The 23,991-nt window shown below is 45.7% G+C and overlaps 2 protein-coding genes across 3 annotated transcripts in view; one reads left to right on the plus strand and one right to left on the minus strand.

Annotated features, from left to right (window-relative positions):
• Positions 1–697: 697 nt before the first annotated feature.
• On the minus strand, positions 698–16,637 carry NACC1 (nucleus accumbens associated 1). 2 transcript variants are annotated; one of them, XM_056570321.1, is made up of 6 exons: positions 16,500–16,637; positions 7,879–8,769; positions 5,721–5,894; positions 5,147–5,252; positions 3,395–3,492; positions 698–2,068 (listed from the first exon to the last, which is right to left on the minus strand). In XM_056570321.1, the coding sequence occupies exons 2-6, from the start codon at positions 8,726–8,728 to the stop codon at positions 1,815–1,817; spliced, it is 1,482 nt and encodes a 493-aa protein (XP_056426296.1). In that variant the 5' UTR covers positions 8,729–8,769; positions 16,500–16,637; the 3' UTR covers positions 698–1,814. The 2 variants fall into 2 exon arrangements, with proteins under 2 accessions (XP_056426296.1, XP_056426294.1); XM_056570319.1 differs by having other exon boundaries at positions 5,721–5,915.
• A 143-nt stretch (positions 16,638–16,780) lies between these two features.
• Positions 16,781–23,991, plus strand: part of TRMT1 (tRNA methyltransferase 1) — a 62,024-nt gene continuing 54,813 nt past the window's right edge. The window contains exon 1 of the mRNA XM_056570317.1: positions 16,781–16,887. The gene's annotated coding sequence lies outside the window, so the exon portion shown is untranslated. The remainder of the gene's footprint in view (positions 16,888–23,991) is intronic.

Raw genomic sequence — 23,991 nt, forward strand, 5'->3', positions numbered from 1 at the left:
TACTTTAAGGAGCTGTTTAATGCTAAAAGAAAGAAGAAAGAAAATAACACCTTGGGTAACGTGAAGAACTACTACCAGGAGGGGGGCGATCATCCGACTCCATCAGGATAGCGTTACAGTGTGCTTGTCCTTTATCATAGAGGGCAGTCATTTAGTGGGATTAAAGCGTTTAGGAAAGGGGAAGCAGGGGATTTATGGGATGTTGCCTATATCACTGAAACCAATGCATATTGTCCATGTAACACAGCGGTCTCAAACTGAGGCCCTCCAGATGTTGCAAAACGTCAACTCCCAGCCAACGGCTGTCCGGGCATGCTGGGAGTTGAAGTTTTGCAACATCTGGAGGGCCTCAGTTTGAGACCGCTGATGTAACATGACTGTACAGCCCCTGCCTCCCACCAAATAAACCAAGACGGGGGGGGGAAAGCAGGTTATTGCAATAACCTATATAACCCCCCCTAACAGTTCATGATTCTCATTATTAAAGATGAGCGAACTTACAGTAAATTCGATTCGTCACAAACTTCTCGGCTCGGCAGTTGATGACTTTTCCTGCGTAAATTAGTTCAGCCTTCAGGTGCTCCGGTGGGCTGGAAAAGGTGGATACAGTCCTAGGAAAGAGTCTCCTAGAACTGTATCCACCTTTTCCAGCCCACGGGAGCACCTGAAAGCTGAACTAATTTATGCAGGATAAGTCATCAACTGCCGAGCCGAGAAGTTCGTGACGAATCGAATTTACTGTAAGTTCGCTCATCTCTACTCATTATCCAATCCACAAAATAGCCGCCCTCCGTAATCTGCATACCATGCAAAATTTATAAAAAAAAATAAAATAAAACCAATTCCCCAAAAAATTTGAATTCCCTACACACGACAAAACAGAAAATGGGGAAACATCAAAAATAAAAAATGTGCAATTAGTAGCTGTGCAAATAAAGTTGTCCGCGGCCGCCAATCAGATTATTTTTTTTTCTTTTTCTAGAAAGAATAACAAAAAAAATCTGATTGGACGCTACGGACACAAGTAATCTAATGCATCGCTCTCCGATATCCCGTCCTCCGACAACTCTCAACATGCTGGGAGTTGTAGTGGCACCACCGGCTGGAGGAGATCGCTGATCTAGAGAATTATAATTCATTACGGCAGCACTCTCCTTTTTTATCAGCAGCTGATGCGAGTGCGCACGCGAGGGAAAGGGGAAGGGGGAGTCTTCTAAAATGTAGCAAAATTACTAAAAACAAAAAAAAAAAAGTAAAAAAAACAAAAAAAAAAAAAAAAAAAAAAGTGTCTCTCTTTCTCCCAGGACGCAGGAGCTGGGATACCAGAGGGCCAGTGAGATTATGGAGCTTCTTCTACCCCGGCTGCACCATAAAAAGAATGCAGAGTATTTACAAGTCAACCCCCCCCACTCCCAGCGACTGGAACGTCCGTTCCGTTTGGATGGCGGCAATGGCGAGTATGTCTATATACTGATAATGGAGGCGCTATATAATGACACGGCGTAGCATAACTGCATACTGATAATGAAGACGTGGTGCTGTATAAATGACACCGAGTATCTCATGCAGCAGTGTATAGTGATACCGAGTTCTTCCGCACCAGTCCCGAGGTCGTGCAGCAGCGTCCAGTCATACTTAGCACCACCTACTACGGCATACAGACGATAGCCCATCTCCTGAGTGCCATAATGTCCGTCCGCCCTCCCCTCTTCACTACGCACAGAGGAAGGGGGAGGGGTATTTACATTTTTTTTTTTCTCCATATATATTTTTTTGAGGGGTTATGGGGGGGGTCAGGAGTCGTGCAAGACCGATCAGGGCATTCCCTCTCCTGGCTCGCCATCGAAGACTGCGCTGTGATCTCCGGGAGTGCCTCCGCCCATCAAATCGGGCTCCATTTTGCCGGTGTCGTTGATAAAGGACGTGTAGGTGTCTCCTTCGGCCATCAGAAGCTTTAGCTTTGGGATCCAGCTTTTGCGCACCACGCGCCGGGCGTTCGTACACATGTCTGCAGCAATGGCGTTCATCTCACTCTCCTTGAAGTTTGGGGCGAAATTCTGACAGTAGACTGTGAGGGAAAAAGGAGGGAGATCAGAGCTTTATAGACTTGACAGCAGAAGTGAGAATAATCCCAAGATCAGAAATGATTACTAGCTGATCAGCAGGGGGTCCAACTGCAGAGACCACACTGATCATACCAGCGTTTCCCAACCACTGTAGTTGCAAAACTACAACTCCCAGCATGCCTGGAAACACTGGATCATAGGAATGGGGATCCTTTGGTCCCCGAGTGAATGGAGTAGCAGTGCATGTTTTATTCCAGCACAGCTATATCTATAAGGTTCAATACAGTAACTGGGTCATGTGGCCACCAGCCTGACCCACACAGAAATAACACAAATCAGTGTGGTTAATGTATAAGAAGAAGTGGTCAGTCCTGGGTCAGCTGACTACCTTTGAACTAATGGATGACCTAATCCCTATCCAACCTCTCCTGATGGCTCCCAGACCCCTCCCAGCTCTACTGTGTACTGCTATCTCTATGGGATTAGGATATATAGTAGTTATACATCTCCCCTCCAGCTCTATCTGTATACTGCTGCTATCTCTATGGGAACAGGATATATAGTAGTTATACACCTCCCCTCCAGCTCTATCTGTATACTGCTGCTATCTCTATGGGAACAGGATATATAGTAGTTATACACCTCCCCTCCAGCTCTATCTGTATACTGCTGCTATCTATGGGAACAGGATATATAGTAGTTATACACCTCTCCTCCAGCTCTATCTGTATACTGCCGCTATCTCTATGGGAACAGGATATATAGTAGTTATACACCTCCTCTCTAGGTCTATCTGTATACTGCTGATATTTCTGTGGGATCAGGATATATAGTAGATATACACCTTCCCTCCAGCTCTATCTGTATACTGCAGCTATCTCTATGGGAACAGGATATATATAGTAGTTATACACCTCCCCTCCAGCTGATGTTGCTGCTCTTTCTATGGGATCAGGATATATAATAGTTATACACCTCCTCTATAGGTCTCTCTGTATACTTCTGCTGCTATTTCTGTGGGATCAGGATATATAGTAGATATACACCTTCCCTCCAGCTCTATCTGTATACTGCCGCTATCTCTAAGGGATCAGGATATGTATTAGTTATGCACCTCCCGTCCAGCTCTATCTGTATACTGCAGCTATCTCTAAGGGATCAGGATATATATTAGTTATACACCTTCCCTCCACTATTCTCTATGGAATTAGGATATGTTCCTAAGCCTATTTAGGAGTTTTTGTACATCAGATGAATGTGAGTGGGTGACTACGAGTGTCGGTTCTTGTCCTTAGAACACCTAACAAAATACAAGGAACTAAACTTACACTTCACGGCGTGCAGGACCCGGCTGTCCAGAGGCTTCCTGCTGGGGTCATTGGTAGACGAGCGAATTCCGGTACCACAGCTATTCGCCAGAGTGTTCCTGAGGTAAGGGGAAGAGAAGTCATGTCACACCAATCTTTAAGAGGGAGCTCGCACATGCATAAGTGGGAGAGTCTTTTAACCCCTTGGGGAAGGAGGGTTTTTCCGTTTTTTTCCTCCTCACTTTTAAAAATCATAACCCTTTCAATTTTGCACCTAAAAATCCATATGATGGCTTATTTTTTTGCGCCACCAATTCTACTTTGTAATGACATCAGTCATTTTACCCAAAAATCTACTGGAAAAAAAAAAAATCATTGTGCGAAAAAATTTAAGAAAAAACACAATTTTGTAATTTTTGGGGGCTTCCGTTTCTACACAGTACATTTTTCGGTAAAAATGACACCTTATCTTTATTCTGTAGGTCCATACGATTAAAAGGTTCCCCTACTTATATAGGTTTTATTTAGTCGCACTTCTGGAAAAAATCATAACTACATGCAGGAAAATTAATACGTTTAAAATTGTCATCTTCTGACCCCTATAACTTTTTTTTATTTTTCCGCGTATGGGGCGGTATGAGGGCTCATTTTTTGCACCGTGATCTGAAGTTTTTAGCAGTACCATTTTTGTATTGATCGGACTTTTTGACCGCTTTTTATACATTTTTTTCATGATATAAAAAGTGACCAAAAATACGCTATTTAGCGGGTACGCCATTGACCGTACAGTTGAACGATATATTTTTATAATTCGGACATTTCCCCACGCGGTGATACCACATGTGTTTATTTTTATTTACATTTTTTTTAATGGGAAAAGGGGAAGATTCAAACTTTTATTAGGGAAGGGGTTAAATGATCTTTATTCACTTTTTTTTTGCAGTGTTCGAGCTCCCATAGGGACCTATAACACTGCACACACTGATCTTTTACATTGAACAGTGGTTTCTCATAGAAAACCACTGATCAATGATTTTGCCGCTTGACTGCTCATGCTTGGATCTCTGAGCAGTCATTCAGCGATCGGACACCAGAAGACAAGGTAAGCGACCCTCCTGCTGTCTTACAGCTGTTCGGGATGCCGCGGCAATCCTGAACAGCCCCCCGAGATAACCGGCAACATTTTACTTTCACTTTAGACGCGCCGTTCAATGTTGGCCCCGCGTTATAGACCGGGAGTGGGTGGAGGGCGTAAAGGTACGTCCTCCGTCCCCAACAGGTTAAACTGTGCGACTCCAGGTGTTTGCAAAACTACAGCTCCCAGCATGCTCGGAAAGAGATTGGCTGTCCAAGCATGCTGGGAATTGTAGTTTTGTAACAACATGTGGAGGTCCACAGTTTGAAGACCACAGCTCTACATAGCCCTCTAACACAGAAAAGAGAGGCCTTATAAGAATAATGTAGATGCTGCTGTGATCACAGGACTTCACCAGCTAGCTACAGACACAGACTGTGACAAACCAGTTGCTGGGAGTTGTAGTTTTGCAACATGTGGAGATCCGCAATTGGAAGACCACTACTCTACCTAGAGAATAGAGAGGGCCTGACAAGAATAATGTAGAGGCTGCTGTGATCACAGGACTATACAAGCTATAGTAAGTCCTGTCTACAGATAGAGACTGACTAGCTGCTGGGAGTTGTAGTTTTGCATCATCTGGAGGCCCACAGTTTTGAGACCACCACTCTACATCATTGAACCTTTCCTTCTCTTACCTGTCAAAAAATGATGCCAGCAATCTGCGCAGCAGAACCTTGTGGCGGGTGCCAGCACTGATATGACAGTTCATCAGCTGAGCGCGGGTGATAAATACATTGGTTCCTGAAATATAGGAGGAAAAGAGATCAGTGACCAGTATCTATGACTAAGGACTAAAAACCTCTATCACAAAACAGGACTCCACTCATATCTGGCCCGGTACAGCTAGCGGAGGTGCTGGCGCAGGTCACATGACAGTAGACACCACCCTTGATGAGTGGGGGGCAGGTTGCGTGTTGATAAATCACTAGATCCATAAAGTCCCAGACAGCCATGACCAGAGTTACTAACAGATCACAGTATTAAGTAATAGGATCAGAGTCCGCTCAGGCATAGACTGCAGGAGACCAGGCCAATGCGGTGGCGAGCCAAGAGGCCGGACCTGTTCCAGGTCAAATAAACACAGTTAGTGTATTTTGGAAAGGAACAGAACAAACAAACCCATAAATGGCCATTTTAACCAGTGCCAGATTTGAGCATGTGAACTGCCACAGCAGCACAGAGCAATTGAGCAAGGCCCTGAGGAAGTACCTGTCACCAGCTCTATCTTTTCAGCCGGGTCTCCTTCTTCATACAGTTTTGGGTGACAGCGGTTCCCAATCTGACTGATGAGCTCCGCTGGGAGGGTGGCCAGGTCCTGCTTAACACGAACACGATTCCTGGAGTCTGAAAAGACGGGGTCCGGCAGAGCCTCCACCTTCTCAGCTGAAGAAGTCAAAGAATAGTCTATTGAATAGAGGACAGGTACACGTTATATCACACAGCTCAGAAGACTGTAATACATAGACCGACAGACATGTCCCCTCACCATAGAGGTGACCGCACAGAAACAGCTGCAACCTGATGTCACCATGTACATACATCAATTATCCTTAGTAACATTCAGAGCTGCACTCACTATTCTGCTGGTGAGGTCACTGTGTACATACATTACATTACTGATCCTGAGTTATATCCTGTATTATACCCCAGAGCTGTACTCACTATTCTGCTGGTGAGGTCACTGTGTACATACATTTCATTACTTATCCTGTACTGATCCTGAGTTATATCCTATATTATACTCCAGAGCTGTACTCACTATTCTGCTGGTGAGGTCACTGTGTACATACATTACATTACTTATCCTGTACTGATCCTGAGTTATATCCTGTATTATACTCCAGAGCTGTACTCACTATTCTGCTGGTGAGGTCACTGTGTACATACATTACATTACTTATCCTGTACTGATCCTGAGTTATATCCTGTATTATACTCCAGAGCTGTACTCACTATTCTGCTGGTGGGGTCACTGTGTACATACATTACATTACTTATCCTGTACTGATCCTGAGTTATATCCTATATTATACTCCAGAGCTGTACTCACTATTCTGCTGGTGAGGTCACTGTGTACATACATTACATTACTTATCCTGTACTGATCCTGAGTTATATCCTATATTATACTCCAGAGCTGTACTCACTATTCTGCTGGTGGGGTCACTGTGTACATACATTACATTACTTATCCTGTACTGATCCTGAGTTATATCCTATATTATACTCCAGAGCTGTACTCACTATTCTGCTGGTGGGGTCACTGTATACATACATTACATTACTTATCCTGTACTGATCCTGATTTATATCCTGTATTATACCCCAGAGCTGTACTCACTAATCTGCTGGTGGGGTCACTGTGTACATACATTACATTACTTATCCTGTACTGATCCTGATTTATATCCTGTATTATACCCCAGAGCTGTACTCACTATTCTGCTGGTGAGGTCACTGTGTACATACATTACATTACTTATCCTGTACTGATCCTGAGTTATATCCTGTATTATACTCCAGAGCTGTACTCACTATTCTGCTGGTGGGGTCACTGTGTACATACATTACATTACTTATCCTGTACTGATCCTGAGTTATATCCTGTATTATACTCCAGAGCTGTACTCACTATTCTGCTGGTGGGGTCACTGTGTACATACATTACATTACTTATCCTGTACTGATCCTGAGTTATATCCTGTATTAGAGTTGGGTCACACGTAACGGATCTGCAGCGTATTTTACATCCCTTATTCTACTTTCCTGTTTGCTCTCAGAATTCAAGCCCTCTTAGCACTATCCCCCCCTGCTGATTCAGTATCTGTACAGAGCTCAACTCCAATGATGCTTTTGTCATTAACGGAGCTTTAATAAACCATAAAGGACAACTGCAGCCAAAACAACGTATACCTTATCCACAGGACAGGGGATAAATAAGTGTTTGATCACTGGGGGGTCCGACTGCTGGGACCCCCTGCGATCTCCCAAACAGGCCCCCAGTGAGGATGACAGTGACCTTAGTGACCTTAGTGAGGATGACAGTACGCCCCCTCCACATATAGCTCTATGGGATGGGTGGGGAGGCACAAAGGCTGCATCTTCGCCTCTACCATAGAACTACATGGAGGAGGAGTGTCGGCTGTGGAGTCATGCTGCGGCCGGCATGCCTGCTGCATGGGAGAGCAGTGGCTCCATGCAGGAGATCACGGGGGGGTCCCAGCGGTCGGACCCCCCACGATCAGACACTTCTGTGGATAGAGGATAAGTTGTTAGGCGGCATATTTTCTCAGTATTGTGAATGCAGCTCTGGGGTATCCAGACATGACACAGAGGATCACACAGTCCACAATACACAGTATCTCACCGGTTTGGTTGACGTTCATCATGCTGTACATTGTATACATATTGCAGATCTGCCTGTATTGCTCCTCTGTGCCGTCCTCCCCGACCTCCTCCTCTTCGTCCTCCTCGTGATAAGACCCGGGGCTGTCACTTGTGTACGCGCTGGATGTTCCTGGGCTCGTCCTCTCTGACCCTTGTGGGGCCACTGCCCCTGTTGCTCCTCCTGCTGCCCCTTGAGAAAAGCGTGGCACCTTCCTATTGGCCCCTCCGGCCTCTTTCTGCCCCCCATCCCAGAGTCTCTTGGCCACTGGAGTGCACTGCACCGAGTCGGACTCTTGGGTCTCTGTTTTCACCCGGGTTGGCCGAGATGTAGAATATGATGACGATGATGACAGTGAAGCCACCGCTGTGGCCGCTGCCGCTACTGCTGCCGCCGGGCTGGGAGGTTCAGAGCTCGGAGTTTCTTCAGGGTGTAGACCTTGGGAGTCACAGCTGGGCGAGCTAACCTTTAAGAAGAACTCCGTCCCCTTCTCCATGATTTCCTGGATCTGCAGGAAGCCGGCCGTGTACATGAGAAGGAACTGATCTCCTACGTTCATGCTGAGCCGCCCGGTATAACAGAAGCTGAGGATCTGCTGGAAGGACTGAGGTTGGACCGATCCGGGCAGCTCCACCACTGGGTTCTTGCTGCTGTGGAAGAGGTCTCTGAAGTAAGAGCTGCTCGCAGCCAAGACGGCCCGGTGGGCTTTGAACTGGTGTCCGCGGACCACCACAGAGACATCACAGTACAGGCCCTGGAGGCGCTGCTCGTTCAGACACTCCAGGATACTGTTCCCAAAGTTGGGGATCTCCATTTGTAGAGTCTGAGACATGATGACAAATCAAGGGGGGAAAGTGACGGGGGATATAGAGGCTGCGGGGGGAAAGGACATGGACAAGAAAGAAAAAACAAAGGAAACATTTTAATTTTGGAAAAATATAAATCTGATCATGCAAATAAAGCTGAAAGGTTTCCTAATTTCATGAAAGTAAAATTATTATTATTATTTATATTTTTTTTTTTTAAAGGAGTACTCCGGAGGAACCCTTCCCCCCCCCCCTTCTCCTCCTCCTTTTTAATCAACTGGTTCCAGAAAGTTAAACAGATTTGTAAATTACTTCTATAAAAAAAAAAATCTTAATCCTTCTAGTACTTATTAGCTGCTGAATACTACAGAGGAAATTATTTTCTTTTCGGAACACAGAGCTCTGGGCTGAATCACGAGCACAGTGCTCTCTGCTGACATTTTTCCAGTAACTGTCCAGAGCAGCATAGGTTTTCTATGGGGATTTTCTACTGGACAGTTTTTAAAATGGGCGTGATGTCACCAGAGAGCACTGTGGGCGTGATGTCACCAGAGAGCACTGTGGGCGTGATGTCACCAGAGAGCACTGTGGGCGTGATGTCACCAGAGAGCACTGTGGGCGTGATGTCACCAGAGAGCACTGTGGGCGTGATGTCACCAGAGAGCACTGTGGGCGTGATGTCACCAGAGAGCACTGTGGGCGTGATGTCACCAGAAAGCACTGTGCGCGTGATGTCACCAGAAAGCACTGTGCGCGTGATGTCACCAGAGAGCACTGTGCGCGTGATGTCACCAGAGAGCACTGTGCGCGTGATGTCACCAGAGAGCACTGTGGGCGTGATGTCACCAGAGAGCACTGTGGGCGTGATGTCACCAGAGAGCACTGTGGGCGTGATGTCACCAGAGAGCACTGTGGGCGTGATGTCACCAGAGAGCACTGTGCGCGTGATGTCACCAGAGAGCACTGTGCGCGTGATGTCACCAGAGAGCACTGTGCTCCAAAAAGAAAAGAATTTCCTCTGTAGTATTCAGCAGCTAATAAGTACTGGAAGGATTAAGATTTTTTTATAGAAGTACAGTAGTCCCTCAACATATGATATTAATTGGTTCCAGTAGAACCATCATATGTTGAAACCATCATATGTTGAGTACATATGTCTATGTAAAAATGGTAATTGGTTCTGGGGCCTCGGAACCATTGTATGTTGAATACATATCTCTATGGGAAACTGCTAATTGGTTCTGGGATGACCATTGTATGTGGAGTGTATGGGGAGTGTTTAACAAACCAGAGTGCCTCCAGCTGTTGCACAACTACAACTCCCAGCATGCATGTACAGCCATTGACTGTCTGGGCATGCTGGGAGTTATAGTTTTGCAACAGCTGGAGGCACACTGATAGGGAAACATTGATGTATGGGGTGTATAGTGTGTATATGTATTGTAAGTGATGTGTGACATCGCATACAGTACTGTACAGTTCTTTAAATACCTTCAGGGGGGACAGAATGTCCTCCATTACCATCCTGCCGACTACAGCTCTATAGGAAAGGAAGGGGAGGGCAGCCAGCAGCTCATTGGATGCCTGCAGCAAGATGCTGCAGGCTATTGGTTATGGCTGCACTGGGGGGCGGGGCTTACACGGAGCTCACAGTGGAAGCCTGCGTGAGTTAGCAGGACAGCATGTGAGTAACAGGAGGCAGAACGGGGCACACGGGGGACATTATACAACTATCTGTCAGTTACTGAAGTTGTCAGCGCTGTCAGATAACTGTTTGTACGATGGCCCCGACACACAGCAGCATCATATGTCGAGGCTGCCTTCAACATACGATGGGCTCTGAGAGGCCATCATATGTTGAAATGATCATATGTCGGGGCCATCATAAGTCGGGGGGGTTACTGTAACAAATCTGTTTAACTTTCTGGAACTAGTTGATTTATTTTATTTTTTTCCAATGTAGTACCCCTTTAATATACCTAATACAGTGTTTCCCAAGCAGGGTGCCTCCAGCCGAAGGCTGTCTGGGCATGCTGGGAGTTGTAGTTTTGCAACAGCTGGAGGCACCCTGCTTGGGAAACACTGACCTAATATACATTTTTTTCAATGAAACAGAGCCGATTTCTTCCAAAAACAGCGCCATACCTGTCTATTGAAGTGAATGGAGCCAGTTTGTAATGCCACGCACAACCTGAGGACAGGGGTGGGGCTGTTTTTTAGAAGAAACTAGCTCGGTTTTTCTGATAAAATATTTGCTTGTAGTCTGTGAATGGAATCAATATCAGCAAACCCTCAGGCTAGGTTCATGCTGCGTTTTGACTCTCAGTATATACACTGTGGCGGAGAACAAGACGCCGACATATACTGTGGCGGAGAGCAGAGGATGCCACTCATGTTATTAGTTCGAATGGAGTCAACTAGTAATTCAGTTTGGGCCATGTACGCCATTTTAACCAGACAACGCGCAGCTGATCCTGCGATGTTTCCTCACCAGGTTGCCTCCAGCTGTTGCAAGACTACAAGTCCCAGCATGCCTGGACAGACTTTGGCTGTATTTTTGCAACAGCTGGAGGTCCAGTTTGGAGACCACTGATACATATGGTACAGTACAGTGTTCTTTAGCTGCCTGGGTATGCTGGGAGTTGTAGTTTTGCAACAGCTGAAGGTCCAAAGTTTAGAGACCACTGAAATAAATGGTCCAGTACATTGTTCTTTGGTTGTCAAGCTGGAAGTTGCCAACAGCGATATTCCACATAAGTCTCAAAAATGGAGGGGGGTAGATTTATTAAAATCTGTGTAAAGGAAAAGTTGGCCAGTTGCCCATGGCAACCAGATTGAGGCCTCAAAAACGAAAGAAGCCATCTGATTGGTTGCTATGGGCAACTGGTAAACTTTCTACTGCACAGGTTTTGATAAATGTTCCTCAGAATGTTTACAGTGCACCCTTGTGGATAGTCTCAGGGTTCCTACAGCTGTTGCAAAACTACAACTCCCAGCATGCCCGGACAGCCTTCGGCTGTCCGGGCTTGCTGGGAGTTGTAGTTTTGCAATGGCATGACACAAAACCTTAGACATCATGTTAGGGGTAACCTGGGTGAAAGAGCTTGCAATCCAATCCATTACAGCAGTGTTTCCCAACCAGGGTGCCTCCAGCTGTTGCCAAACTACAACTCCCAGCATGACCGGACAGCCTTTGGCTGTAGTTTTGCAACAGCTGGAGGTTTGGACAGTTCATGTGGTATATTCCGCATAGGTCTCATAAATGGAAAGTTTATGGTGCACCCCTGTGGACCGTCCCTTAAATGGTAATGAGGCCTCTTAGATGGGGCAAAGCTATAAGCTGTGAAGGGGTTATTCCTAGATTAGAAATGATCCTCCATCCACAGGATAAAGGATAAGACGCTGATAGGTGGGGGTCTGACACATGGGACCCCCACCGATCCTTAGAATGGAGATCTATTGTCGCTTGAGTGAATGGGGGAGGCAGTACACATGTTCAGCCACCGCTACATTCACTGTCAAAACTACAACACCTGACCAGGGTGCCTCCAGCTGTTGCAAACCAAAAACTCCCAGCAAGCCCAGACAGTGGATGATGGGGAAGACAACCCTATCTGCAATGGGGAGAAGGAGGAGGACATGGGGGGGGGGGGGGGGGGGGGATTTATCCAAACCTTAAGAGTGGTGAAATTTCCCCATAGCAACCAATCAGATCACTTTTTTTTTTTTAAAGGCCTCTGATAAATAAAAGAGGCACTCTGGTTGCTATGGGTAACTAAACCACTCTGCCCCTGCACAGGTTTTAATAAATCTCCCACACTATCCGTGATATGGGGGGGGGGGGGAAGAGGAGAACACTATCCATGATATGGGGGAAGGAGAACACTATCCGTGATATGGGGGGGGGGGGAGGAGAACGCTATCCGTGATATGGGGGGGAAGGAGAATACTATCCGTGATATGGGGGGGGGGGGGGAGAATACTATCCGTGATATGGGGGGGAAGGAGAATACTATCCGTGATATGGGGGAAGGAGAACGCTATCCGTGATATTGGGGGGGGGGGGGAGAACGCTATCCATGATATGGGGGGAAGGAGAACGCTATCCGTGATATGGGGGGGGGAGAACGCTATGCGTGATATGGGGGGGAAGGAGAACACTATCCGTCATATGGGGGGGGGGGGAATACTATCCGTGATATGGGGGGGGGGGGAAGGAGAACACTATCCGTGATATGGGGGGGGGGAAGGAGAACATTATCCGTGATATGGGGGGGAAGGAGAACATTATCCGTGATATGGGGGGTAAGGAGAACATTATCCGTGATATGGAGGGGTAAGGAGAACATTATTCGTGATATGGGGGGAGGGAAGGAAAACATTATCCGTGATATGGGGGGGAAGGAGAACATTATCCGTGATATGGGGGGGAAGGAGAACATTATCCGTGATATGGGGGGAAGGAGAACATTATCCGTGATATGGAGGGAAGGAAACCATTATCCGTGATATGGGGGGGGGGGGGGGGAAGGAGAACATTAGCCTTGATATGGGGTGGTGGAAGGAGAACATTAATCCGTGATATGGGGAGGTAAGGAGAACATTATCCGTAATATGGGGGGTAAGGAGAACATTATCCGTGATATGGGGGGTAAGGAGAACATTATCCGTGATACGGGGGGGGGAAGGAGAACATTATCCGTGATACGGGGGGGGGAAGAAGAACATTATCCGTGATACGGGGGGGGAAGGAGAACATTATCCGTGATACGGGGGGGGAAGGAGAACATTATCCGTGATACGGGGGGGGAAGGAGAACATTATCCGTGATATGGGGGGGGGAACATTATCCGTGATATGGGGGGGGAGGAGAACATTATCCGTGATATGGGGGGGGGGGAGGAGAACATTATCCGTGATATGGGGGGGGGGGGAGAGAACGAATATCCGTGATATGGGGGGGGGGAGAGAACATTATCCGTGATATGGGGGGTAAGGAGAACATTATCCGTGATATGGGGGGTAAGGAGAACATTATCCGTGATATGGGGGGGAAAGAGAACATTATCCGTGATACGGGGGGGAAGAGAGAACATTATCCGTGATAGGGGGGGGGGGGGAGAACATTATCCGTGATATGGGGGGGGAGGAGAACATTATCCGTGATATGGGGGGGGGGAGGAGAACATTATCCGTGATATGGGGGGGGGGAGGAGAACATTATCCGTGATATGGGGGGGGGAGGAGAACATTATCCGTGATATGGGGGGGGGGAGGAGAACATTATCCGTGATATGGGGGGGGGAGAGAACATTATCCGTGATATGGGGGTAAGGAGAACATTATCTATGACGGGAAAGGAGAACACAGGGGTGTGGAAATATTTTTTAAAACTACTTGTCAATGGACTAAACAGAGCACAATCTACTTGTCCTCATGATGATCCATTTGTCCTGGAACATAAATAATTTCAACCAAAATAGTCTGTAAATAAGGTCTTTATTAATAGAAACTTAACATGCAGACCAGTATGTCGCATATACAGTATGTGAATATACAGGGGGAGAGATTTATCAAAACCTGTGTAGAGGAAGAGCGGTACCGTTGCCCATAGCAACCATATTGCTTCTTTATTTTATTTTTTAATGCCTCGGTAAAATTAAAGTAGCGATCTGACTGGTTGCTATGGGCAACTGCACCACTCTTCCTCTACACTGGTTTTGATGAATCTCAAAATCTCCCCCATAGAGATCAGCAACAGACTGACTTTACTTCACCTTATGCCTGCGCCCCCTACAGGTTATTCGAGGCACTGTGCCTAGAACTTCACAGAAATTAGAGGGTTAGGCTGGGTTAACGCAACGTTTTTGCAATACAGTTCCCGTATATATAAACTGATTCCTCAAAACCTGACTAAACTGTATCAAAACGTGTGTACAAATTCTAACCCGTATACGGTTTGAAAAATGATGTCCGGTTGCATCCAATTTTAAGAAAAAAAAAGTACATGTTTTTAACTTTTCACTCCATTATGAATAAAGTTTCACTTGTTTGATTGAAATCCCAATGAAAAAAAAAACTGTGCAAAGTCAAAAACCGTATGGAACCGTACGCACATACAGGTCTGTACAATTCCCATTGACTCCCATGTTAAAAAAAAAAAAAACTGACACAACCTGATGCATTGTTTGGCATACGGTTTTCAATACGGTTCCGTACGGTTTTCAAATTGAAAACGTACGCGGGAACTGTATTGCAAATACGTGGTGCGAACCCGGCCTTAGCCAAACATAAAGTGTGCAAAGTACAAGTTGCTGAGCTGCCCATAGCAACCAATCAGGTCTCTTCTTTCATTTTGCAGAGACCTTGTTAAAAATGAAAGCAGCGATCTGATTGGTTGCTATGGACAACTGGGCAACTTTACCTCTGGACGGGTTTTGATAAATCTCCCCCAAAAAGTTATTTGCTATTCACAGAATATGGAAAAACAATCCCAAAAATGCAGAGTTCATCGCTCAGAAGTCTCATACATCAGTGTTCCCCAACCAGGGTGCCTCCAGCTGTTGCAAAACTACAACTCCCAGCATGCCCAGACAGCCTTTGGCTTTTCCATTTAGGCCAGTGTTCCCCAACCAGGGTGCCTCCAGCTGTTGCAAAACTACAACTCCCAGCATGCCCAGACAGCCTTTGGCTTTTCCATTTAGGCCAGTGTTTCCCAACCAGGGTGCCTCCAGCTGTTGCAAAACTACAACTCCCAGCATGCCCAGACAGCCTTTGGCTTTTCCATTTAGGCCAGTGTTTCCCAACCAGGGTGCCTTCAGCTGTTGCAGAACTACAACACCCAGCATGCCCGGACAGCCTTCGGCTGTCCGGGCATGCTGGGAGTTGTAGTTTTGCCATGTCAGGACACTGTGGGCTGTCCATGAATGCTCAGAGTAGTAGTTTTGCAACAGCTAGTAGTTTTGCAACAGCTGGAGGCACCCTGGTTGGAAACACCGCCATAGACAGTGAATGTAGCGGTGGCTGAGCATGTGTACTGCCTCCCCCATTCACTCAGGAGACAATAGATCTCCATTCTAAGGATCGGTGGGGGTCCCATGTGTCAGACCCCCACCTATCAGCGTCTTATCCTTTATCCTGTGGATTAAGGAGAACTTCTAATCTAGGAATAACCCCTTCCCGCACTATAGCTTTGCCCCATCTAGGAGGCCTCGATACTATTTAAAGGGACGGTCCACAGTGGGGTACTATGAAAACTATTTTTTTTAGACATCTCTGGAATATGCTGTTACAAAACTATAACTCCCAGCATGTCCTGAAAGTCAAAGAACAATGTGCTGTACCATACAGTGGTCTCCAAAGTGTGGACCTCCAGCTGTTACAAAAACTACAACTCCCAGCATACCAGAAGGCTGTCCTGGAACGCTGGGAGTTGTAGCTTTGCAACAGCTGGAGGTCCACAGTTTGGAGACCACTACTATATTAAGGACTATTGGATATAGAACAAAAAGGAAGGACCCTATGATAACACTGCAGGGCACAGGTACATTACATCACGTGGTACAGGGGATCCCCCCACTTTATATAAGGATTAGTTGGGGGGGGAGGGGTCCCATATATAAGATTAGGGTTGAAAGACCCCAGCCACGTGTATATAAGACCCGACCCCCTATATTACAACCCCTAACCCCCTCCTATGGAGTTATCTAGTGTTATCCCCCTGAGAATAGGATAAATAAAGATGGCGGCGCTGGAGCCATAGCTGAGAACACACAACATAACACGAGAGTCACCTACCCGGCTGGTCGGTCCTCCTGCTCTCACCGCGGTCCGCTCCCCCCGGTTCCCGCTTCCGGTGCTCGGGTCTCAGCGGCTCCGGGAGCAACAGCGGCCATTCATCGCCAGCAAAGGAGAGCTAGCGAGCGCCGATAACACCACAGCCACCAGGGGAGAGAGAGCGAGCGCCGATCACAGCGAGCCAGACTATGGGAAGAGATAGACAGGCGTCATTAGTCGAGCGCCGATGGAATCGAGCCAGACAGCGGGAGGGGGGGGGGAGAGTGAGAGGGAGATGGCGAGGAGGGGAGATGAATCGAGTGCCGATATGAATGAGCCAGACTAGAGCTACAAACGATGAATAAAACCGCGTGGCGGATGGAAGGAGGAGGATGAACGGATGGTATAGGTGAATAACGAGTGGAAACGGGAGGGGGCGGGGCGCCGGAGGCAAGACGGTTGAATAAGCAAACGGGCTACGGACCGGACGGGCGCGATCGGTAAGCGGGGCTGGTCGGTAAACGGGGGGAGTGATGCAACCGGAGAGACGTACCACGATGGCGGTCACGCTAGCTCGAGGAGCAGCCGGACCGGAGCTCGTCAGACGACAACTCGGAACCCCAGACTATGGATTACATAGGCAGGGGAGAGAGAGCGATCGCGGATGTAATCGACCAGACAGACTGCCAAGGGGGGCATAATGGAATACCGAGCGGGGCCAGCTCAGGACCCGCACTGGAGGGAAAAGAAAAAGATGACCGAGCTCATCGAGCAGACTTACATTGTCCAGGAGGGGAGGGGTGGGGGAGAGAGAAAGGAAGGCCGAACAACGGAGCAGACAACGAGCGAGATAGGAAGGACGGCTAATGGAGCGCGGAATCATAGAGCAGACACCCAGGGGAAACAAGCGGAGCATCGAGCTGCCAAGAATAGACAGAAAAGAAAATGCAAACAAAGGAGTGAAGAGTCGATGGCCGAGCGATGGATGCACACGGCACTGCGGATACACGGGAGGCGACCGAGCGGAACTGGATCGTTATATTAGTGGTTCCCAACCAGGGGGCCTCCAGCTGTTGCAAAACTACAACACCCAGCATGCCCGGACAGCCTTTGGCTGTCCGGGCATGCTGGGAGTTGTAGTTTTGCAACAGCTGGAGGCCCCCTGGTTGGGAAACACTGCATTGTATGATCGGGCCGCAGCTTGTGGGGGGATATAATCCTCGGGATGATAGGAGTATACAGTCCCTCAAATGTGTGTGTGTGTATATATATATATATATATATATATATATATATATACATACTCACACAACAGCAGCATTCTTAACCCCTTCTAGACCAGGGCAGCGCCTTCTATGTGGATTTTAATAAAGTGATAGCGATTTTTTTTTATTTTTTCAGTAGAACATTTTTTTATTACATTTTTTAATTTATTTAGAGATTTTTATATAGGAATTGTTTTTATTTTGAGATTAATTTTTTTTCGATATCGGGACATTGTAGAAAAAAAGTAAATGTATTTTTTTTATTTTTTTTTAACACATTAAATATTTAAAAAAATATCATTTAGAATTTTTGGGGGTATTTTTTTAAATTTAATAAATTTTTGTATATTAGTATATTTTTTTTTACTGATTTTTTTTAATTTTTTTATTTATTTATAATTTTTTTGCTGACCTCCCCTATGAGGCCATGTACACGCAATGGAATATCTGAGCAGACACTATTGGAGCCCCAACCAAAATGCCACACAACAAACAATTGTAGTGCAAAAGTTAAAAAATATAGATTTTATTAAAACACATATAGAGACAAAAAATAGTGACTCCAACTGATCCTTTAAAAAAAAAAAAAAAAACATATATAGACAAAAAAAATCACATAAAAGATAACTCTGGGGAAAATGAACTTATCCCCTAGGGGATAAGTAGCTGATCGCAGGCAAAAAATGATATTGGTATAATTTTTGCAATTCCGCTATTTGTACCAAAATTGGTGAATTTAGCAATTTTATTTTTTTTACGCAGTTCACCATGCAGGATAATTTACATTATAGATTTATAGTACACGTCATTATGGACCTGGCAATACCTATTATGTATAGGATTTGTGTTTTTGATCTTTTTTGATGATAATACATTTTTTATTAGGAAAGGGGCATTTTTTTATTTTTACACCATACTTTTATTGAAGAACTTTTTATTAATTTTTTTATTCTTTGTACCGGTTATACTATGCTGCAATACATTTGTACTGCAGCACAGTATGACCCCATCAGTTTCCGTAGCAGACTTCCTGCTGCCATAGCAACCAACGGTGACCCGCGATGATACCATAGATTGATCACGGCATCTATGGGGTTAAAGGGGTTATCCAGGGAAAAAACTTTTTTATATATATCAACTGGCACCAGAAAGTTAAACAGATTTGTAAATTACTTCTATTAAAAAATATCAATCCTTTCAGTACTTATGAGCTTCTGAAGTTGAGTTGTTCTTTTCTGTCTAAGTGCTCTCTGATGACACGTGTCTCGGGAACCGCCCAGTTTAGAAGCAAATCCCCATAGCAAACCTCTTCTAAACTGGGCGGTTCCCGAGACACTTTTTCCTGGATAACCCCTTTAATGCTGCCAGCCCCGGCAGCTGCGACAGGACTCCGGCTGTGATTGACAGCCGGGTCCCGCTGCCAATCTCCTGCGCTGCCCACGGCAGTGCAGGAGATCGCTAGGACGTATGCATACGTCCCCGCGCGCAAACGTGTCAGGTGCTGGGACGTATGCATACGTCCTATAGCGGGAAGGGGTTAAGTGTCCTTTTGTGTTTATCTGTGTTTTTATGGGATCAGTTTAGGGTAATTATTTTTTTGGCTCTGTTTATCAATAAAATTAATATTTTTAAATGTTTGCACTACAATTGTTTGTTGTGTGGCATTTTGGGGAAGCTTCTATATAGGAGGTGTTTGCATCCTTTTGGGTAGTCCCACAATTTTTGCGGATCAGATGTTTTGTGGTTTCTATATATGTAGGTTGAGGAATCTCTGAGCAGAAACTGGCGGAAAAATTCAGTTGCAGTTGTTATCAATGGGATTCTGCTGCACTGTGCACACGACGGAACTCAAATGTTTCCGCTGCGGAAATTCCGGTCAACAGATTCTGGAATTGGCTCAGAAATGCACTGCCTATCGCCGGCGTGTCCCAGCCAGCGCCCGCTATTTGCAGAATGTCTGCCTGTGTTTTCCGGGCAGACATTCTGCAAATTTTCCATCATATGAACATAGCCTAACGATATCTTCCGTTCATGGCAGGACTGATCCAGGTATGCTAAGACGATGCCGCCAAGGAATTATTTACAGTGCGAGCTGCCCTAAGCTCTCTGACTAAATACACCTCATTAGATTAAAGTTCACATGGCAGAATTTCCTCTACTTCATGTCATGGCACACAAGTCATTTGATGCAGATCCCAAGCAGAATTTCCACATGGAAATGGGATTCCGATTTTTTGGGCAGAATTTCCTCTTGAGCGGAATAAAGGCAGATTTGCAGCATATAGGAAATTAAAAATTGACCAGCCCACTTATGCTTGTACTCACCCACGTTCTTTGTATAAATACGCCCCTTATCCCAGAGTAGGGTTGCCACCTTTCTTGCAAAAAAAAAAAACACCGGCCATGCTAACTTGCATAATTAATGATGTATGCATGACATCGCAGGATACACATATGTGGGGAACATTCTGCCCTATTCTGATCCCCTATTACTTTTTTTTTTTCTCCTTATATGGGCCTGTATGAGGGCTCATTTTTTGCGCCCCAATATGAAGTACCATTTTTTTAATTAAATTCGGGAGTTGCAGTTAATTACTAACTACAACTCCCAACATGCCCGGATACAGCCTGTTGGACTATATAGTAGTACTTAGTATACTTCAGTGTTGCCCAACCAGGGGTGCCTCCAGCTGTTGCACAACTACAACTCCCAGCATGCCCGAACAGCCAATGCCAGCTGTTGTAAAACTACAACTCCCAGCATGCCCGAACAGCCAATGCCAGCTGTTGCAAATCTACAACTCCCAGCATGCCCGAACAGCCAATGCCAGCTGTTGCAAAACTACAACTCCCAGCATGCCCAGACAACCAATGCCAGCTATTACAAAACTACAGCTCCCAGCATGCCCGAACAGCCAATGCCAGCTGTTGCAAAACTACAACTCCCAGCATGCCCGGACAGCCGTTGGCTGTCCGGGCATGCTGGGAGTTGTAGTTTTGTAACAGCTGGAGGCGCCCTGGTTGGGAAACACTGGTATAGGTTTTAGTGCAACATTCCGGAAGTTGGAGGATTGGTTGGATAAATACCAGCCATTGCATTGCCAGTATTTTTAATATAAAAATACTGGCAGGGTAACCAAAATACCGGCCAGGTGGCAACCCTATCCCAGAGGCATGGCCCTGCCTCCACCTAGGAAAGATAAAGGTATCAAAAAAAATATGTATAAAAAAAAAAAATATATATATATATATATATATATACACACACACACACTGAGATAAAACATCATACAGGACCCAAGTCCTCATAATAGAATCTATCAGCAACATTTGTTTAAAACATTAAAAAAAAAATATATATATATATATATATACACACACAATAGAAAACGGAAAACAGCGGCACTCCAAAAATATGCAAAAATAGTAGTCTTTATTCACCCATGGTGTTCATTGTGACGTTTCAGCCTCACAATGAGGCCTTTCTCAAGCATTGTGAGGCTGAAACGTCACAATAAACACCATGGGTGAATAGACTACTATTTTTGCATATTTTTGGAGTGCCGCTGTTTTCCGTTTTCTATTCTGACTAAAGGTTTTGGAGTTTCGGACCTGGTACAGCTGAGCACCCACCTTGTGACTATAAGTCAATTGTACAGTGTGGGCTCTCCCCCCCCCCCTTTTTTTCTATTGTATATATATATATATATACATGCTTGAAAAAGATGGCGGGATGCCGTCGAAACGTCGCATCTGATATGGGTCAATAAATCCCGATTTTTGCACTTTACTACTGGGTGTGCTGCTATATTTTCTGCATCTTGGATTATCTGAGCTGTCTGCGATTGGGACTGCTATCCTTGCCTGCACCCCAAGACTTGCAGAATACGTGGTTGTGCTGCCTACCCTCTACATACATATATAAATATATATATCTACATGTACATAGTGCAGTATACATGCAAATTTATGCAAACAGCAGTATTCAAGCTCACTGCTCAAACACATGGCCATGTTTAAGGAAAGAAAAACATGACTTATTAACATATGTAACCAGAAGATGTACCTTAGCGACCACTTGATTGGTGCTTATGGCTATCCAAGAATAAACTCTCCGACTCATGTCTGCAGCTTGGCTTCTTCTGTTGTGTTGGTACCAAGTTCTGGTCATGTGACCAATTAGTCCAAAAGGGGCTGAACTGGGTCTCTCTATGCCAGTGTTTCGCAACCAGGGTACCTCCATCTGTTGCAAAACTACATCACTTATGCTGGGAGTTGTAGTTTTGCAACAGCTGTAGGCACCCTGGTTGCGAAACACTCCATTTTGCACTCCTACTGATTTCTGCCTGGAAGATCCACACCAGATTCTGTGCAAAATTTCCGGACAGAATCCTCACAGATTCAAATGCAAATATTCCATCTTTACCACAAACACAACTCTGAAGGCTGAAAATATGCGCTGGTACCAGGTTCTGGTCATGTGACCAATTGGTCCAAAAAGGGCTGAACTGGGTCTCGAAAATATGCGCGGAAATGACCCAAAGCAGACAATCGGAAATTCCTCAGTGTAAACCTAGCCTTACGTGGATTTCACTAGTGTCTGAATTGTTTTTCATGCAGATCTGTCACAAATACAGCGCAAAAGGAGCAGGCGTTACGTGCAGATTTTTCCCCATGGATGTCACCCGAAACATAATGGGGGCAATTTATCATAAGTGGTAGAGCAGTTTTCATGTCTTTTAGGTGTAAATATTTCCACATTGTCCTAAAGGGGTATTCCAGTTATGAAGAACTGTTCCCCTATCTACAGGATGGCGGATATGTGTCTGCTTGGGGGGGGTTTGACCATTGGGACCCCCATCATCTCCAGAACGGGGCCCGACTTCCTGATGAGTGCTCCCGCCCCCATCTTCCAAGACGTACTACTTTGGGCTTTGGCCGGTGATTGACTGAGCAGCCTGGTACCACCGAGACCAGGTCGTTTCAGAAGGTGGGGTCCGGAGTGCTCAGCGAGTAGAGCCGGGCCCCATTCTGGAGATCTTTATCGGACCCCCTGCAATCAGACACTGGAAAGGGCAGTGTTCTCCAACCAGTGTGCCTCCAGCTGTTGCAAAATTATAGTCAGGTAAGGTGTGTGATCCTAATTACTCATATGGCACCTTTTTGATACCAATAAAAAAAAAAACAGCTTTAAACCATGTAGAAAATCACTTTACCAACACCTATAATGATAAATAAATGAGCAGCTACGAATCTTCAGGTAAAAATTGCAGCTGTTCTGACCCATGTGGATTTGTGGTAGCTTGGGGGTGTAGGATATATGGGGTGTAGCTGTGCGGTACTTGAATGGGGTCTGTTTAACCTTTTCTACTCGTGACGCCAGGGTGGGGGCTCCTCTGCAATGCTTGCCCTACCGTCACCCTTCCCAAAAGCCTCCCTTCCCGATAGGGAGGTATGAAATAATTGAATGTCCACAACCGGAGAGTTTGCTGAAAACAGTCGGAACTTTTACTGAAGATTTATTGCAAGCTTTATAACCGGAACAGTCTCTGTACAAGCAAAGTCTCTTAGATATTGACTAGTGGTGGGGACCTCGTGAGTCTATTGAGCTTAGGAAGATAATTTTTCCGCTGATCCACTGGATTTAGGGGTTTAGAGTCGGTCCAGTAATCACGCTAGCTTTAGCGGGGATTGAGATTTTAACTCACGGTTTAGTTTCAGGCTGAGGCCGGCAGGTTTTTCAGGCCTAGCTTGTCTTTGAAAGTTGCGCAGATCCGTCCTGCTAGTCCGGCATCCACGAGAGCAGCAACCCAAGAGAGCGGTGATAATATAAGACAGGGGTGTAATATAAGGCTGGGTGAATATATAATTCAGGGGTGTAATATGAGGCTGGGGTGATAACATAAGCCAGGGGTGTAATATGAGGCTGGGGTGATAATATAACTCAGGGGTGTAATATGAAGCTGGGGTGATAATATATGACAGGGGTGTAATATGAGGCTGGGGTGATAATATAAGTCAGGGGTGTAATATGAGGCTGGGTGATAATATAAGTCAGGGGTGTAATATGAGGCTGGGGTGATAACATAAGCCAGGGGTGTAATATGAGGCTGGGGTAATAATATAAGACAGGGGTGTAATATGAAGCTGGGGTGATAATATAAGTCAGGGGTGTAATATGAGGCTGGGGTGATAATATAAGACAGGGGTGTAATATGAAGATAGGTGATAATATAAGACAGGGGTGT

This window comes from Hyla sarda, chromosome 4 (assembly GCF_029499605.1).
Source record: "Hyla sarda isolate aHylSar1 chromosome 4, aHylSar1.hap1, whole genome shotgun sequence".
In the NCBI taxonomy this organism is placed as follows: Eukaryota; Metazoa; Chordata; class Amphibia; order Anura; family Hylidae; genus Hyla; species Hyla sarda.

Excerpts from the sequence above, each read along its gene's own strand:
- NACC1 (XM_056570319.1), bottom strand. The coding sequence starts at position 8,728 with ATGTCTCAGACTCTACAAATGGAGATCCCCAACTTTGGGAACAGTATC. Across the intron at positions 5,253-5,720 it reads AAAGATAGAGCTGGTGACAG|GAACCAATGTATTTATCACC; the intron begins GTACTTCCTCAG and ends CCTATATTTCAG. Across the intron at positions 2,069-3,394 it reads GGTCCTGCACGCCGTGAAGT|TCTACTGTCAGAATTTCGCC; the intron begins GTAAGTTTAGTT and ends TTTCCCTCACAG.